The 19,910-nt window shown below is 34.9% G+C and overlaps 1 protein-coding gene across 5 annotated transcripts; it reads right to left on the bottom strand.

Annotated features, from left to right (window-relative positions):
- Nucleotides 1-763: 763 nt before the first annotated feature.
- Nucleotides 764-19,440, bottom strand: LOC8287230 (valine--tRNA ligase, mitochondrial 1). Of its 5 annotated transcripts, none has more exons than XR_007214682.1 (23): nucleotides 19,217-19,440; nucleotides 19,069-19,140; nucleotides 18,906-18,971; nucleotides 18,629-18,804; nucleotides 18,466-18,538; nucleotides 18,322-18,387; nucleotides 18,160-18,243; nucleotides 17,949-18,026; nucleotides 17,757-17,840; nucleotides 17,566-17,645; nucleotides 16,887-16,944; nucleotides 16,513-16,815; nucleotides 16,258-16,428; nucleotides 15,640-15,839; nucleotides 14,227-14,629; nucleotides 13,890-14,141; nucleotides 13,286-13,786; nucleotides 12,939-13,045; nucleotides 12,304-12,403; nucleotides 4,995-5,143; nucleotides 3,846-4,198; nucleotides 3,214-3,526; nucleotides 1,833-2,244 (listed from the first exon to the last, which is right to left on the bottom strand). XR_007214682.1 is itself a non-coding variant. In XM_002530333.4 (21 exons), exons 1-21 carry the CDS (start codon nucleotides 19,217-19,219, stop codon nucleotides 4,027-4,029), a joined length of 3,198 nt encoding a protein of 1,065 aa, XP_002530379.1. In that variant the 5' UTR covers nucleotides 19,220-19,440; the 3' UTR covers nucleotides 3,609-4,026. The 5 variants fall into 5 exon arrangements, 1 of the variants encoding a protein (XP_002530379.1); XR_007214683.1 differs by having other exon boundaries at nucleotides 3,424-3,526; XR_007214680.1 differs by lacking the exons at nucleotides 1,833-2,244; nucleotides 3,214-3,526 and adding an exon at nucleotides 764-1,187.
- Nucleotides 19,441-19,910: the final 470 nt, after the last annotated feature.

Here is a 19,910-nt window from a genome sequence, read left to right as displayed (position 1 = left end):
ACTCATAGGGGTAGTGAAGGGCAATCAAGTGCTAATCCAGACTTAATGAACTTTGAGATTTATATTAGTACGAAAGCATTTCAAAAGCATCAACAAGATGGTAGGGAGGCAATACAACAAAGAAGATAAGATAATGAGATGAATGCTAGAGCTACGAAGCATGAAGTAAGCTCACAACCAACTACCAAGTAGTACTACAAGAAGCCAAGGGTGATTGGTCAGGACTGCTACATTGATATTGACACAGGATTTGCAATATTAAATGTAGGTGTTTCTCTTTTAATTGTCGCATTATTATTAAAACTTGTTTTAGTAATATTTGGTTTGCCTTCCTCAGCCTGGAACAAGTAGTGCAAGAGCTATATATCCAGGTTCAAGCACACAAGCTCCAACACCAAAAGTAAATCAAAACAAAGAAAAAGGCATTAAGATTACTCAAAAACAAACCCAGTAATGGAAATGCTTGTTTTTTTTTTTTTTTTTTTTTAGTTTTGTTTTGGCAATTTGTACTAAGTTAGGAGCTTTAAAGCTCTATACTGCTTATATACAAAACTGTTTTTTATTGTTGCAAGTGCATTACTTTTGTATGACTCTGCATTCGACAATTTGTATTAAGTCAGGATGATTATGTAAATAATTATTTAGCTAATCTTATCTGAATGATTTACTTAATTTTATTTATCTTCTTTTCAAACATTTTGGTAACATATTTTTTATATATACATTTCTTATCAAAGTAACTTTGTAAATAAAAAACCAAGTATCAAGTTAGAAGCCAGTTTTCATTAAACATTATTACTAATACATAGCAATAGTCTCACAATTCCCTTCTCCAAAAGGCTTCATAAAGCATAAACTTACTACCTACATACATGTAAACTAATCGGGGTAAAAGACATGTGCAGCACCAACACCTAAAGCACCAATTATTCTAATGAGGTGCAGATACAGCTTCTTTCTCAAGCCAAACACCTCTTCCTTCGGCTCTTTCATCTCTTCCATTAACCTTCCTATATCTGCCTTTAATTCTTCCAACTCTCGACTAGTACTTCCAATCGAATGATTGTCGCATTGATGCTAGCAGCCTTTTCTTTTGTAGCTATATTCATAGCTTTCACCTCGTTCAACATCAGAAGCTAGCATTCGCTCATCCACTCATCGTGCTAGCGAGAATAATCACAATGACCCTACATAAATCATAGTAAAGCATATAAAGAGGCCAACAACTCAAAAAAATTGAAGAATAAAATAATTTAAACAAAGAACTCATATTGTTCTAAGCGCAACCCCAGAACTTTCGCCCAAGGTTCCTCTCAGTCCTTGAAGTCATTAGCTTCGCACGATTGGCGCACTTGCATATAAGATTCTTCATTTCAAGTGCTCAACAACTCTTGGCTTCATTGAGGAACCGGTCCACTTCTTCTGTTTCAAACGTTGCATTTTTGCCCCAATTCTATTATTTTGGCAAACATTATCAAGAAGAAGTGATAAAATTGAAATCTTTAGAATAGGAACAAAATCCTTATGAGAAGAAAGAAGGGAAATGTGAGAGCTTCAAATTAGGGATTTCACATAATTGAATTTGATATTCACGTATTTAATTATTTAATATTTTAAAATCATAATATTTAAGTAATTAACTTAACGGCGTTTATAGAAAAATCAGTTTTTAATTCCTGTAGTCTGTGAGGGGTCTATGTAATACAACCTGTGAAGTTCAAAGACCCAATTGCACTGAAATAGAGTTTATGGGGCTAATTACAAAAAAACGATAAATTCAGGGAGCTAGTTATGCAGTTTGCCTAAAGCAAAATTTAACATGATTAAAGGACTTCATCGGCAAATATAGTGCATACAGAAGAATGAATCGTCATTGTTCCCACAACTATCTGAATGACTTGCAAAGCATCATCTTCAAACATTACTTTTGGCTAATTATACTCATCTGTCCATTTCATAGTGTGTCAAAGAGCCAAATTTTCCATAACAAAAAAGACTTGTATAACTTGGAAAGTGACTGTATTATTTGATTATTCCTATTCTGGGCTATAGTGCCAACACTTCCTCTATTGATGTGATTTCTAATAGGAGCATCAAAATTAACCTTAACCCAATCCCTTGAGGTGGTTGTCTACTAATGGATCCCACTCTAGTCTTTCATTATTACTCCTTTCTATTTTTCTTTTTCCTTTTGCTTGATTTTAGCAATGACAGTACATCAGTGTCGATGCAAGAAGAGAGAGTCTGCATAGGGAAAAGCGTAAAAATATAAGAGCAAAAGATGAGAATGTAATAACTGAAAATACGGTGATAGAAAAGATATTTTTACAAAAAAAAAAAAAAAAGAAAGATTAGTGTAATTTCATCTAAAACCTAGCCTTTATAAACAAGCCTTATCCATTTCTATAATAGGTTTGCACCCACTTAACCACCCCTTCTTACAAACATCCTCCAAAAGACCCACCTACCTTGCCTAGCAATCTTTGGACAATTAAATATCATAAAAATTGTACCATGATTGCTTCTTTTTGTCTTTCGCATATGATGCCTGTCTTGCAAATTTTATTTTGAGATTGTCAGCAAGCTTAATCATTACTATCCTCTTTGCTCTTTTGCATTTGGCTAGCGACATTCCCTTAATTCTTCCTAAGTATATTCACTCAAATCCTTAATTAAAGTATTTGGCTTTTGCTTCAATCTCTTTCAAGAGTAGTCTGCCGATTACTTTGCACTTGCCCCAGAACTTTTATATACCCTCAAATATGCACACTTGGGTTGTAAGTTTTAAAAATCGAATGGTCATTTGAGTTTTCCCTGCCCAGAAATAGTAGATAGACATCCTTCACATATTAATCATAATCTATGGAGCTCATTCTTATTGTATTATCACATGAAACCCAATTGCTATAGAATACTTTGCTACACTTCTAGTGCATTTGAAAAAGCCATTCCAAGGCAGAAATGAGGTTAAGGAGCGAGGGCAAAGAGCTACTTCCTCCTAACACATGTATCTCTTTCAGAATCACTTGAGCCATATTCATCACAAGAGCTAGGATCATCTAAAGAGAAGTACTCACTCCTATTTCTATTATTAGCTCTTTCACTATCACTTGAATCTGACTCAAAGCCACTCCTATTTAAAGCATCGAGTTTAATCTGAGTCAGGAATACAAAAGCAAAGCTGAATGGACATTTTTAATTTCAATGACTCACCTCCCAACCTGCCACATATTCTGCACTAACCGGAAAAACTCGGTCAGATAGTGTTTTTAGGCAAAATTCATTGTCCAGATGTACTTTTGACAAATTCTAAAGATTTGAATAAAATTGAAAAAAAAAATTGAAAATTTAGGGACTAAATAGGAAATTAAGCCTTTATTAAATAAAGGCAAACAAACTTTTAACGGGGCAAATTTCAAATACCTCACAAGAAGTTTAGAATAGCTCGTACGTTGGGCTAATGCTGTTTCTTTTTCTCCTAGATCATGTAATAGGTCTGCTGATCAGCAACTACAAGAAAAAAACTCTATTCCTAGTTGTTGGTTAGCTACCCTTGTAATTCAGCAGCTCTTCTTAGAGATGATTGCAATGATATCACTTTAAATAAGTAAAAGAAAAAATTATTCTATGATGCATTTGTCTAGACAACTACAATCTTCGGATATTCCAGTTTGCGAGTGAAATGTGCTACCAACACATCCCAATAATACTTCATCACACTTATAGTCTTTTTAATGTATGTAACAAATTGCCATTTGGGCTCAAATGTCTATAACTGCATGTTTGAAATGAAATCAGCAAAAATGCATGCCAAGCCTCTTGCATGACAACAATTTTGAATGTACCTTACAGCTATCCCTACTATGAGAGATGGTGCATGTAGGCCCCCCTTTTTTTGGCTGTCTTCAGGTTTCTCTCATGCGCATGGAGGCCCCCCCTAGCAACCCTTCCTGTCTTGCTTCACCTCTCTCTTCATTGATCTGTGAGGATAAAGAGCCCATCTTTAGGTTTTATTGAAGCTTTAAATTACTTGCCCTCTTTCTCAATCTCAGCTTCAAGCCGGGAGCTTTCTTTTTCAAAGAATTCGATTTCCTGAAGAAGTTTAGTCAGCTTAGCAATTTCCTGCTCCTGAATATGAGCAGGTACTTTCTCTTTGTAGCCGGATGCATTAACCTTCTTATCCAATTTGTCATATTGCCTGAAATAGGATAAAAGAAGATAAAACGTAAACAAGTAAATCAAGAACTAATAAAGATTTTGAAAAGAAATCACTGACAAATAGCAGCCCTCGCTCACCAAACCAGTTGAATACCCTGTTCTGTCAAGCCAATCTATTGATGCATTCAAGTAAGACTTTATTAGTTCTTAACTTTGGCTTTCTTGATCTTCTTGTAAACTCTCATTAAGTAATTCTCAAGTTTAATATCAAGTAGAAATTATAGTTGAGAATATTTGAACTTTTCTTTTGGTATTAGATTAAGATTCTTACTCTAATTAGTATCAAGTTGGACTCCTAAGTAATCAGCATAGTTTAAGGAGTGTCTTTGTTCCCTATATAAAGATTTGTAATGAAGCCTCGTGATTTTGGGTTAATAAAATAGTTTTTAGTGTGAGAATGTGAGTTCTATATCATATTCATGATATTGGGTTGATAAAATTGTTTTTAGTGTGAGAATGTGAGTTCTATGTCGTATATGTTTTATCATTAAACACAGCATGATTGCTGCATCAAAACCAAATCATGCACCCTTCAACTTTGTATTTTTATAATATTCAAAATGTTTTATGAACCTATTGCGCATCTGAATTTATAGTTTTAAACAGAGCTTGCACAACTAATCTATTTCTGTATATAACATGCATTAACAACAATGTGATTGGCCATCATAGAGTACAAGGATGCATAAACATGCAATATACAACTACATGATGTATGTGTGATCGCAACCATATTTTAGTTGATATATTAATCTTAACTGAGAAGTCAAACTTACTTTTGCTTATCATCCATTTGATTTCTGACCTTCTCAAGCTCTCCTTCTCTATCAACTTTTCCTTGAGCCTTGAGATAGACTTTTAGATTCTCGTTGACATTCTCAAATGCACATCCAGCTGGAGGAGCATCTTTCCTACTCAATAATACCTGAAGATTTTTTATTTTAAAAATGGTGACTTCCAGTAAAACAATAAGATAGCAAAGGAATTTAGTGTCATCAGGGAACAAAAATACAACATTAAGCACTAATAACAATAGCCTATCTTATCCTACATTTGAATGAAAAAACAACAAATTCACAAAATTGGCATCTTCTACGGCATATAACCATTTCCCGAGATATCCTTTCTCATAGCCGAAGAGGCCAGCACGGGAAGCTTTATCACATAAGGGCACAAAGTACGCAAAAACAAATCTTAAAGATCGTTAAAAATTTAACACTGGTCAAATATATAACTATATTAGATATGTATTACACATGTAAAAATAAATAAATAAATAAATAAACAAACAAATAAATAAAATTTTGATCAATTACTATTAGGAACATAAGTAATAAGATCAAAATCTAGTAATTAATAATAAGATAAGTGAATATATTTAAAGAAAAGCAGAAAACAATTGCTGTTTGTTAAATCTCCATCTTAAAGAAGTAACTAAAAGGACACAGCTTTAATAGATTACTCCAAATTGACTAGAGTACCTATTCTAGAAGGACGAAGTAGAATTTTTGGTCTCTTTATGAGGTGCAGTGCATAGTAATAGACACCTCTCCTGGTGAGAATAGAAGCTGTAAGAGTATTTATTGCTTCAGCCAAGCACCTAGGCATTAGACACTTTTGACTACACTGCATCAAAACTAGAAAGAAGAATAGACTAGTGTTTGCTCGTTGCTCCAACTCAAGGTAACAAAAGCAAAATGACTTCCAATTTCAAGGATTGTTTGCGCTTAAATATGATTTTGACTGGTAAATAAAATCATGACACTTGACTTCAAATAAATTTGTAATTGCCATGAGATTATGTTAGAATATTATAGGGTAATTATAGGCTGTAATATGTAGTATTAGCCTAAACAGTTGTAGCTTTGATCATAGGAATTATTCTTGTAGTAGGTAGTTGATTTTCTTCCTATTTTAGTCTATATAAAGCTGTAAATTTACATAATATTTTCACAGTCGAAATACACATTGATTTTCTCTCGAATTTTGCACAATTACATGGTGTCAGAGCTTGGAGACATCAGCTCCGGTCTAAATAATTTTTCTGGTCTTTTCCTTTGCTGCCCAAGTGAGCAGCTCTGATTTTGTGTCCAAGTGAGCAGCGCTGCGATTTCTAGGTTACCCATTTGAAGTAACATCTGCATCTCACTGCCCAGATCATTGGAACGGCACTCTCAGTTCAGCCTGCCTACTGAATCCCTTCGCCAAAATCTCATTGAGCTACATGTGCCGCCGTCATTTTCCATCTCTCCATCACGCGCCGGAGCGTGGAGCCGCATGTGCTGACCTTTTCTTCTCCAGTCACTTCGTCATGAATCGCACTCTCTTCCACTTCTGGGTCATTGTTATTTTTCACCGTGAAAGTTCCTTTACACCTCTCCATTATTGGTGTAACCACAAGTGATGCTCCTCATCCCACTTCAGATCAAACTATTATAATTTTTGGTTTTCAGTCAGCTCATGTTGTAACTACAGGTGGTGCTTCTCATACCACTACAAATCAAACTATTACAATTTCTACAGATGAGTATGCAGAATTTACCCAGTATCAAGAGGCATTAAAGAACTCTCAATTCATTACTATGCTTATTGATTTAGGTAAAACCAATACATGTCTTATTTCTTCTTCCTCTCAGTGGGCCATTGATCCTGGTGCAATAGATCATATGATAGGCAATTCTAGTCTTTTTTCCACTTTCCAATCAAACACTTTTCCTTCTTCAATCACCTTAGCAAATGATTCTACCTCTTTTGTCTTTGGTACTGGCACTATCAATCCTACACCAAAAAACTTTCTGTCATCTATATTTAGTTTATAATATTTTATTTAATTTGTTGTGTCTCATTCTTTCCTAATTATTGTTTGTTTCAAGATCTTATGATGAAGAGGATTATTGGTAAAGGACGAGAATTAGGAGATCTGTATATTTTGGATACCTGGGTAACCCAAACCTGTGTCTGTTCCAATAATTTATCTCCTTTTTAAAGCTCATTGTTAGTCGGGGAATCCTTCTTTACCTTTGTTGAACAAGTTATGCCCTTAGTTTCATGATGTATCTTCTTTAGATTGTTAGTCTTGTCAATTTGCAAGACATCATCGTTTATCTTCTGCTCTTTGAGTCAATATGCTTGTCATGCTTTTGAGTTAGTACATTCGGATGTTTGGGGACCATGTCCCATTATGTCTAAGACTGGATTAGGTACTTTGTTACCTTTGTGGATGATTTTCTCATATAACTTGGCTTTATTTAATGAAATCTCGTTCTAAGTTGCTTTCACATTTTAAATTTTTTGGTGTTGAAATGAAGACTCACATCGAGAAGTGATAATGCCAAAGAATTTTCTTTTTATTATTTTTAGACCTACATGGCTCATAATAGAATTCTCCATCAACCATCTTGCGTTGACACTCCATCTCAAAATGGAGTGGTTGAAAGAAAAAATAGACATCTTCCTAAAAGAGCCAAGGCCCTTTTATTTTGGGTTAAATACTATTTACCCCTTATGGTTTGGTCTAACATATAAGTCGGTCTCGGCATTTTTTTTATTACATTAATACCCTCTTGAGTTTTAATATAACTAACTACTGCCCCTTTCTGCTTTAGTCGAATGACTAAACTGGTAATTTAAGATTAAAATCTTGAACGTATTATCAAGTATCAAATTCGTCCAAAATTAATTTTATTATCAAATTAGAATAAAATCTTATTTTTAGCACAAGTTAGTTTTAGTGCCTAATTAAAATAATAAATTTAATACTTTTTCTTGCTCTAATTTTTTATTTTTAATACAATTTAATTCAAGCAAATTTAAGCATTTTAAAACTACTTATATTTACAATATTATTATAAAATTACTATATAATTTCATGTTGGTTATTAATATAAAATAAACATCTCTAATTAAAAAATATCATTCTGTCGTTATTTTTATTATACGTTATAATTAAACTATGTAAAAAGTAAAAGTTAAATTAAACAATTATGTTAATCTAATGAAATAATCTAGACACCAAGTTGACAAAGTCATTATCAGTAAAGAAGATAATGACAATCTTGTATGTTAAAATGTAACTTTTTATCAACCATTCAAATGAGATTAATATGAGTAAAATTTTCATTTTTAATATAATTTAGTTTTATTCTCTAATAAAAATAATAACTTTTACTATTTATTTTATTTAAAATTTTAAATTAAACTACATAATAATTTAATAATATTAAACAAAAAAAATAAGTGTTTTTAACACGTTTAATTTTAAAAAAAATTAAATTATGCTAAAAAACTAAAAAATATAAACAAGTAAAATATTAAATTTATTATTATAACTAGACACTAAAATTAACTTGTACTAAAAATAATAGTTTACTCTAATTTGATAATAAAATTAATTTTGAACGAGTTTGATACTTGATAATAAGTTCAATGATCAAATTGTAATCTTAAATTACCAATTAGTCATTCGACTAAGACGGAAGAGAGTAGCAGTTAGTTTTATTAAAACTCAAGGGGGTTTGAATGTAATAAAAAAATATAGAAACTAAGTCATATATTAGACCAAACCTCAGGGAGTAAAGTATTTAACCTTTCTATTTTAGACATGTGCCAAAACAACTTTGGATTGATGTTGTTTCTACAATGTATTTTTGATTAATCGCATGCCCTCCACTGTTCTGCATGATCAAATTCTTAACAAGATTTTGTAACTTAATAAATTTGTGTTTCCTGTTGAATCCCAAATCTTTGGATGTTCTTATTTTGTTCATGATGTCCATCCAGAGGTTCCTAAGTTAGACCCCAAGTCATTAAAATGTGTTTTTTGAGATACTCTCATCTCCAAAAAGGGTATAGGTGTTTTTCTCCTCTCTTGAATAGGAATCTTTGTCATTTGATAGATTCCTTGAACATCTTCCTTTCTTTGTCGCTCAATCTACACTTGTGTTCACAAAAAGATGATGATCTACTAGTGTATCTTGTCACCATCACCAACACCTTCTCAACCAAGACGAACTATCAGCAACCTAATCCTCTTGCGACAAGTCCGATACGGGATTCTTCTTTGTCATTGGTATCCAATGGCCAATCATATATTTACATATTACTCTTTGAAAAGATAAATGTCAATGTACATATCTCATTTCCTCTTATGTTACCTATGACCATTTGTCCTCTACTTGTTTGTTTGTTGTGCCTTTTGATTCTATAGGAATTCCCAGATCTGTTCACCGGGCCTTATCTCATCCTGGGTGGCGTGACACCATGCTTGAGGAAATGAATGCCCTGACTGATAACGTACTCGGCATCTAGTTGATTTGATTACAGGTGGGTATATGCAGTCAAGTTTAATTCTGATGAATTGGTGGCTCGCTTGATGGCGAAAAGCTATGCACAAACATAAGGACCGGACTATTCTAATACTCTCCCCTGTGGCAAAATTGACTTCAATTCGATTAATTATTTCTCTAGCAGCTACATATGGTTTGCTACTTTACCAGCTTGATATTAAAACTGCTTTCTTGTATAGACATCTTCAGGAGGAGGTTTATACGGAGCAACTACATAGGATTTTTGCTTAAGGGGAGTTTGAGAAAGTTTGTTGTCTTCAAAAATCACTGTATGGACTAACATAGAGTCCTCAAGCTTGGTTTGAAAAATTCAGTCAAGAGGCTTGGGATGAGAAAGAGCAAATCTGATCATACTATGTTCTATAAGCATTCCATATTTGGTATCATTCTACTTGTATATGTAGATTATACGGTTATCATTGGGAGTGACGCGCTGGGAATCTCATTCTTGAAATCCTTTTGCAAAGTCAGTTCAACACTAAGATTTGGGGCATCTAAAGTATTCTCAGGGACTGAGGTGTCAAGTAGAAAAGGCATTTTCCTATCCCAGAGGAAGTATGTTTTGGATCTATTAATAGAAATTAGGAAGTTGGGAATCAAACCATGCAGTACTCTAGTGATTTCTAACCAGCAATTCACAAAGGATGGAGATGCTTTTGATGATCCTAAGCGACATAGAAGATTAGTTGGAAAATTGAATTATTTCACAATGAACCGTCCTAACATTGTTAAATCAATTAGTATTATAAGTAAATTTATGTCCTCTCCTATAGTACATCATTGGGCAGCCTTAGAACAAATCTTGTGTTACATGAAAGGGGCTCCTAGATGGGGATACTGTACCGGAACCATGGTCATAGTAATAGTAAGTGTTTTTATCATGCAAACTGAGCGAGTTCCAGGATTCGATCGAAGGTCCAATTTTGGCTACATTTTTGTTGGTAGGAGTTCCAGCAAAGCTATAGTGTGATAATCGAGTTGCTATTCATATTGCTCTAAATCCAGTTTTTCATGAACGAACTAAACATATTAAGATAGACTGCCATTTCATTAGTGAGAAAATTCCATAAAACTTGATCTCTACAGCATATGTGAAGACTGGAGAGCAGTTAGGAGATATCTAAACAAAAGCTCATAATGGAGCTCGGATTTCTTATATTTATAACCAGCTGAGCATGATTGACATCTATGCTTCAGCTCGAGGGGAAGTGTTATGAGATTGTGTTTAGAGATCACACAGGAAATATGAGTTGCACTTGCCAAATAGGAATAGCTTGATTATAGGAATTATTCTTGTAGTAGGTAGTTGATTTTCTTCCTATTTTAGTCTATACAAAGTTGTATATATATGTAATATTTCAGTCAAAATACACATCAATTATCTCTCAAATCCTGCACAATTATAATTATAAAATCACTATAAAAAGAATAGAAGAGTGAATATTCAATTGGATTTCAATTCTGAAAATATTGCCTCCCTCGCTGTAGAGATTGCAGCTTTGCCGCAATCAAGATAGAGATTTATGGGCTTTTTGCAAGACCCTAGTTCTTGGAAAATATGAACTCTTTTGCTTGCAGTCCTACAGTTTATTTCTCATCTTTCTTTCATGAAATATGAACTCTTTTTCCTGGAGTCCTACAATTTATTTCTCATCTTTCTTTCATGAAATATGAATTATTTTGCTTGCAGTTCTACAATTTATTTCTCATCTTTCTTTCATAAAAATAGGACTCTACATATGAAACAAAATGTTTTCCTATATAGAATATAGAAAGGGGCAAAGGCAATGTGGAGATATATCGCTTGAAAATAAGAGAAAGGAAGTACTACAAGCTTCAGACCAAGCAGCTTCCTTCTAGACAGCTTCCTTCTAGAATGCACCGCATTCTTTTAAACCAAAATATTGGATTACATCAGCATGAATCCAATAGATAGGATATGTATATATCTTTCAAAAGAACATTATTTGGTTTGAAAAAATAGTAATTACTGTTTCTTTTAATGCTAATATGGTACCAGGTGCCTAATGGTCCAATAATAGAATTAAGATTGTGTTTGTTTCGAGCGCCTAAAATTGTTTTGAAATTTGGGCCAAGTTCTACTATCAAGATTGTTTATGCAGTTTCTGTACGCAATAAATTCCTGTTTGATTTGTACAAAATTTAGGGAAACTTGCTAAATGTGTAAATAACCATTGGGTCCCTGTTGTTTCAAGAATACACATTCAAATCCTCGTACTACCATGAATGCAAAAGACAGATGGAAGACTGAGAGTGTCTAATGCTAAACTAAGTGCAATCAAATTTTAGTCGTTGAAGAATAGTCGCATGTTAAGAACCAGACTAACATATAGCACAAGTTTTTGGAATATTATTAAACGGCCACATATTAGAGAATCACAGAGACTAAAGTGCATTCTTTTGAAAGAGTTGATTATGACATTGAAGAATTTTGTAATTTTACCAAAATCAGAGACTATGATTTAGGGTCTAGCTTTTCTCACTCAAACTACTTCAGAACATATTGACAGACCTATAATCTTATTTACCTCATAACATTCACTTTCAGATTCCACAAGAAAAACACCCAGTTAAAAAGTTGAGATTCCAACTCCCTAACGTGCATAAAGGCCACTCCCATTTTAAGTCAAACAGACAAGGAAAACAAATACAGCATACACATAAAGGAAGAAAAAAATAAAAGGGAAAACTGAAATTCAGATGCAACTCAATGGCGTACCTCTAAAGAAGATAAAGTTGCAAGAGTTAAAATTTCCAATTCATGGCTGCTAATAATTCGGGCTACTTCGTCACTTTGGCAAAATGCAAAAGCCGGTAGTCTGAGAAAACAAACAAACACATAATAGATATTAATCGTTTCAAACACTTGAAGGAAATGAGCAAGACAACTTCTGAAGTACTGATCCTCCATACAGACAATAATCCCTAGTGTCACCTTTGAAAACAATTCTGAAGTTCGCTTTCCATTTAGGGGTAAATCTAAACAACAAAAAAGAAAACAAAACAAGATGTATGTCTTATAGCCTAGTATTACATGTGCTAACATCAAACATCAATGATCTTGTGGAGTTTGAAGGAAAAAAAAAAACGCACACAATGCAATTTAACTGCGTCTTGTGCACTAGGGACGTCCTTTTCGATGCAACTGCACTTATCTCATATATAGAGGAAAAGAATTGTCATTTTTCTTACACGAGGAAACAACTATATGCATGCATGTACAAACAGGGAAAAAGGGAGGATGGAAATGCAACCCACACATGCAAGTAAGCAATTTGATTCTTAAATAGAACAATAAAACCAGCACAATAACCAAGTTTCTTGCAAAATAATTTTTTTTTTTTTAATAATTACCTTTCATTCTTCTGCTTACCAAGCACCTCACCCCTTAGAGATCTTACACACTTCACAGTAGACTCAACAAGGTCCATTTCATATTCGACCTGTTCATTTGTCCAGGCCTATAGAGAAAATGTTGCATCATTAGCCATATTAAAAGCATATACTGTCAAACTTGATTTGATTACAGTGCCAATCTAGTCTTCAATTAGATCCAATAACATGAAAATATTTAGAACAAAATGATTAGACTAGAATGAGTTCCTTGTGCCAGGATCATCAATTAGCAGGCATTCACAGTAAAATTAGAACTACTAGTAAGAACTAATATATCGCCTGGAATTGTGAGGACTAGGACTTACTTCTACAGCTGATGGATATTCAGATATCATAATTGAGTCTTTTCTTGTATGGTCCCTAGCTGAAGGAAGACGTTGCCACAATTCCTCAGTAACAAAGGGCATAAATGGATGAAGCAACCGCAGGCCATTGTCCAAACACACCCAAAGAGTGCCTTGAGCAGCATTCTTCGCAGAGGCATATTCTGGATTATCACCAACGAAATAAGGCTTGATTGCTTCAATGAAAACATCACAGAATTGATATTGCCACCATGAATACACTGTGCTGGCAGCATCTGAAAATTCATATGAGTTCATTGCCGAAACAGTTCTGGCTATGGCTTTGTTAAGTGCTGAGAGTATCCACTTGCAGCTAAAAGGCAAAGCTTCAGTATGTAAGGTCAGTGGAGGAGAATAGTCAGCATCAAGTTTGCTCATAGCAAATCGAACAGCATTCCACAATTTGTTACACCACTGACGATATCCAACAACTCTTTGAATGTCTAAATTTATTTTATCAGACTGAGAAGAAGTGACAAAGATACAACATCAGCAAAGAGATATAAGAGAGGGATAAATGTGCTAGCAGTAAAAGATAAACATACTGATAAGCATAAGCATCAACCTGAGCTGTATAAGAAACAAGAGCAAATCGGAGAGCATCTGCACCACATTCAGCTATACCATTAGGAAAGTCTTTCTTCTGCCCGTCTTTCGCAGTCACCAGCTCATTTGGATCCAAGTTTCCTTCCTCCAGTCTCTTGTGAAGGCCTTCAAGGTTTATCCCATTTATTACTTCAAGAGGGTCAATAACATTTCCCAAAGACTTGGACATCTTGCGGCCATGTGCATCACGAATCATTGGATGCAGATAAACCTGCAAGAAAACAATGTATTAATGTATCAACAAGCAAAAACCACTACAATGACTAAATGCAATTTTAGGACAAGAATTTTCTCACCTTCCTAAATGGCACATCACCTCTCAGTGTAATTCCCAACATCACCATCCGAGCAACCCAGAAAAATAGAATGTCATGCCCAGTTTCAAGCACTGAAGTTGGGTAAAATGTTTTCAAATCATCAGTATCATCTGGCCAACCCAACACAGACAATGGAAACAAACCAGAAGAAAACCAGGTGTCAAGAACATCAGGATCTTGACTCATCTCAAATTTCTTTCCAGCAAATTTTAGACTAGCCTCCTCTAAAGCCTCTTTCTCATCTCTACCAACTACCCAATGGTCATTGTAGACACCAAATTCCTTCAATTCATCATCTTCTAGTGTAATATACCACGCAGGAATACGGTGACCCCACCAAAGCTGCCTTGATATGCACCAATCACGTATATTCTCAAGCCACCTATGTATTTTAGAGCCAATATGAATACCAACAGAATCAAGCAAGGAAGAAAACTATGACACAATAAAACAGACCATCGGCAACAAAATTTCCCAGTTAGATGCATACCAGTTAAACGAGAAAAAGAAACAGGAGAACAATCAAAAAGGAGACAAAAAGAAAAAGGATAACAACAATATGCTTCAAGTACACATTTCTACAGAATATAGGCTATGGCTAAGGCCGAAGGTTGTTGAAGACAGCAATCACAAGTTTAAGGACTATCTTCTAAGGGAACACCAAAAGCAGTTCACAACCAAACATGTATATGCAAACAAGAAAACAGATAGTAGATTTCCTTTTGTTCCATTAAGAACCACACACTCTAGAAACATTCTTCTTTCACCAATCTCATTCTCCTACTATCAATGAGAATTGTCATTCCTGAAGTTTCTGTTTGGTCCTTGACCAGCAAATCAATAATGTTATAGGCATTAGGTTGTTTTCAAGTATGAGCAACACACACCAAATATAGTGCTTAGAGCAAGCAAATAGAGGCATAAAGCCTCACTAGGGAGACTGTGATTTAGGTTGTTGGTATGAATAAGTCCTATGCCAAGAATACTAGTCTATTAGAATGAATAGTAGAGAAACATTGTGTCTAGGGTTGTCTATGAATACAAAATACTCTTAAGAGTACTATATGAAAGTAGAGTTTCTCTAATGAAAAGCTATACTTTTATCGCAGCATCACACTTGAGTTTTTTTACAGGCGCAAGTTACTGACTTGGCTTGTTGCTAGATTTTGTTATGAAGAAATTATTTAAAATTTAATGGAGTTAATTCTTTTCCGTGTTGAACTAAAACACACAACAAAGCGGCAATATTTAGCAGTGTGCTGCATTGTGTTGTGTGTTAAGACGTCTCTAGTTGAATTATCTACATTGGTTTTATTGTGCTCTATCATGCAACTGAAAGTGATCATATCCTGCTTTACATCAGCTTAATTACAGGGAGAAAAGTAAGAGAACCTTTTCCAATCAGCCAAATATTGTTTCGGGAAAAATTCAAGCTTTGGATTTTCACCATCAAAAGCTGCATCAAGAGCCTGTTTCGCCATAGTACTGCAGTTAACAAACCATTGGGGCTTTATCATTGGCTCCACAACCTCATTGCTTCTTGAACAACAGCCAAGTCGCATCTCATTGTTTTTGGCACCTCTATACAATCCCTGCAAGTAAGAAATACAAGTACTTAACCTTAATCCAAAATTAGATGAAATAAGGTATAGCACAATGCCAAAGAGAAACATATGTTAAGAAAACAAAATAACCAAAACAATGGGGGGTGGTGGGAGGGGATAGAAGACAGTGGAAGCAGTTGCATTTCCATAATGTACTAAATCTGTTTGATTGGACACCAAGTAAGACATTGTTCCTGCAACGCCCTTACTTCACCATAATATGTTCTGACCATATTATAAAATGTTTTAAACAACAATGATTGTAACATGAAGAGCGCTTGTAGTTGTAGGTGTATCTCTCTCCACATGTAAATACTGAGAGACGGAGACAAGAGGGAGGGGAGCAACTAATTCTATTCATAAACATCTTGAATATCAATGTGCTTCCTACGATTGAAAGAAGTACCTTTTCCTGTAGTGCTTCTGTCACTGCCTCACGGGCCCTGAAACGCGGTATCCCAGTAAACTCAGAGCCGCCATTGCTATTAATCTTACCATCATCGGTAAAAATATTGATAAATTCAAGATTGTGACGTTTCCCAACCTCAAAATCATTTGGGTCATGTGCTGGAGTAATCTGCAGAAATAAAAGAAAATCAAATATTTGACTAAATAAAAGGAGATTATGACAACTTGAGCATTCCGAGAAGCACAGCCTTACCTTGACGGCACCAGTCCCAAAATTGGGATCAACAAGAACAGAATCACATATTATTGGAAGTCTTCTTCCATTAAAAGGGTGAATTGCAAATTTTCCATGCAGGTGACTGTACCTCTGGTCATCAGGATGTATAGCAATAGCAGTATCACCAAGCATTGTTTCGATTCTGGTAGTGGCAACAACAATTTCACCCAAATCTCCCTCCAGAGGGTAAGCAAATGAGGTTAATAGACCAAATTCCACAGGCTTATCATACCCAGGAACCTTCAACAGTGTCTTCTCTTTGATGTCAGTATAATCTACCTACAACAAAGAGATTTCCAGATAAGAAGAAGAACAACCAACAGAATGCTTACTTAAACTCATCGACTTACCTCGATATCAGAAATAGCAGTTCGTAATGTGCAATCCCAATTCACCAGTCGGAGATCCCTACACACGGTATTATTAGGAGGCTTCTAAGAGCTATTCCCATCACAAGAAAGGACATAAACAGCAGTCGGTCCCTTTGTATGATTAAAAGTGGAATGAAGGAACATCTTTTTAGCAACTAAAGAATTCAAAATATCTTTCATTGTCCATTTAAAACTGCAGCCTGGACGGTTATTTGCTTCCAAGCACCAGGTATATCAATACAAAGGTCACAGGTCATAAGAATTTCATTAAGAAAATAAATTATTCAATTCTTTACATACTAGTTAAATTTCAAATATACTGTCACCAAAAAGAAAAGACATTGATGACTAAATATATCCAATCTCTTCATAGTAAATTGGACAAAAGCCAAATAGTAAATAACTTATTCAAACAAATAAGATCTTATCCTTGCGGACAAATGTTTCACTTATTAACTTTGCCTAACATCACAAAATGGGGCAGGGCAGCTAGGCATTTATTTAGTTTCAGGAATCATCCATAACCATACACTTGATTTGGGTACATGTTGAGTCATTCACATAACCCCAAGGCTAAATACAGAATGCCAGTAAAAAGCAGAAATCAATATCTTCTCAAAATATGGATGAATGTCACACTATACCACGTCAAGCATACCTATAGATGAGACCTTCCTTGTATAACCGGACAAATTCCTCTATCACAGCCTTTGATCTTTTCTCATCCATTGTAAAACACTGCAGATGAAGAATAATTTAACATTGACAGTAATTTCCAAGAGCCCAAACAAGAACCATGTTAAAGAACATTTGTAAACTGAAGCTGATATATGGAACTTAGATTATTACCTCACGAGACCAATCAAGAGAGGCACCTAATCTTCGCAACTGTCCAAGTATGGTACCCCCATATTCCTCCTTCCACTTCCAAACCTTTTAAAAAGAACATCAAAGGATATAAAAGAAAGGATAATGCATGGAAACTATAAAAAGAAAGGAAGCTATCGACAACTTCAATATAGGTTCAAAACTCAAACTCACTTCAGAAACAAATTGCTCACGACCAATGTCATGTCTGGTTAAGTGGCGTTCACGCATCAGCTTCTTTTCTACAACCACCTACATCATAAAGGCACTACATTGTATGTTCACTAGCTATGGAAACATATATAGCAGAAGTGAAGTTGAAATATAATAAAGTTACAGCAGATTTGAGTATTTGACCAACAAAAAAGTAAAGTGAGAAATTAACCTGTGTTGCTATCCCTGCGTGGTCCACACCAGGTACCCACAAGGTATTATATCCAGACATTCTCCGCCATCGAATAATTGTATCCTATTTATCATAAGAGTTCATAGGTTCAAATCATGCACCATAAAAGTTGCCAAAGGAAGAAAGAAAATGTTGCCACACCTCTACAGCAGCTGTAAGGGCATGGCCTATATGTAGGGCCCCAGTCACATTTGGAGGTGGAAAAACCTGTAATACAATGTACGCGTATTAGGAAGATAATACAAAAGAAAAAAGAACACAAAGGACACAAAGTAAGAAACTTACAATGGTAAATGGTGGTTTAGAGCTTTTTGCATGGGCTGTAAAATAACCAGATTTTTCCCACCAAGCATACCATCTAAAAGAATGAATACAAACAAAGAGTTAAAATAATGAATAAAATAATAAAAATTATCCTAGTAATTGAAATGCTGAAGCCAGTACTAACGATTTCTCGACAGCAGATGGAGAGTATTGTTTAGCCATTTGAGCAGAGAGTTTTTTCCTCTCACCAAAAGGAGTATGAGGATCCTCTGGATTTTCTTCAGTTCCACCAACATCTCGCCTTGCATTCTTTTTAGGACCACTCTTCTTCGTAGCAGCATTACCACCAGATTGTTGTTCCTTCGAATACAATCAAAACCAAAAACAAATTTTCAAAAGAAAATACATAAAGAAATTATAACTACACCAACAATAATTTGCAAAAATAAGTCAAAATTTACCTTCAATTTAGCGGCTTCAGCAGCTTTCTGAGCAGCCTTTAGCTTCTTAGCTTCCTTTTCCTTGGCCTAACAAAGATTGTAAGAATTAAAAATAGAAAGTAAGAAGTTTAACATTCCTATTATATTAAATTATAATAAAAATAAATAAGTCCTAATTTAAAACCTTTTCTTCCTTCTTTTTCTTGCGCTCGAGCTCCTCTTGCGTCTCAATCTTCCTCTCTGGTTGTTGTTCTGACTGCAAAATTACTCAAAAACCACTTTAATATCAAAACTGATGCCTACATTTCTGCTTAACAAAGACGCAATCTTACCATTTTTTTTAGAGTTTAATTAGAGCTGATAAACCGAACTTAGTACAATCTGTCTTCGGCGCCGATGATAATTGCAAAGGGCGGCAGCGGCGCCGCCGATAAGTAAGACGCGATTTAGCCGGAATTTGCTTGATTCTGTGTTATTGTACAACAATTCTCACTCGGAAAAAATGAAAGGAATAATGCATCCGTCAAAAGAACTTTAAACCCTAGATGTTTTGATAATGTAGTTAATCCTAGGGAAAAGGCTCAAATATGCCCTTCATATTTATGCCTCTGTCAAATAGGTCCCTTATATTTATTCAAACAAATATAACCTTACTAGCAATATGCTTGTGCTAATTGTTACGGCCCGCCTCATTTTGGGTGAGCAAGGCATGTCCATGGTAGTGCATATGGGCAGAAATGTGTTTAGCAAGTGCCAAGAGTGGGCTGCTACTTGCCTAGCCTAAGTGTGGTGCCTAGAGAAACAAGGGAAGACTCGAGAAGGTGCTGGAATGCTGCGGAAATGGGCAAGGTTGTGTGCTGCCAAGCCTAGCCAATTGGCTGTCTAGAAATTTCTCATGTTCTTGTAAATATAGTAGCTTACTAAGGAAGCCATGTACATAAGATTTTTGTAGAAATGTCTAGATGAAACAATTGTAGCCACATCTTAAGGAAGTGGAAAACCTATATAAAAGCCACCCCATATACT

This window comes from Ricinus communis, chromosome 2 (genome assembly GCF_019578655.1).
Source record: "Ricinus communis isolate WT05 ecotype wild-type chromosome 2, ASM1957865v1, whole genome shotgun sequence".
NCBI lineage: Eukaryota > Viridiplantae > Streptophyta > Magnoliopsida > Malpighiales > Euphorbiaceae > Ricinus > Ricinus communis.
The sequence above is the reverse complement of the archived record's forward strand: the minus strand, read 5'-3'. Positions and strand labels throughout refer to the sequence as shown.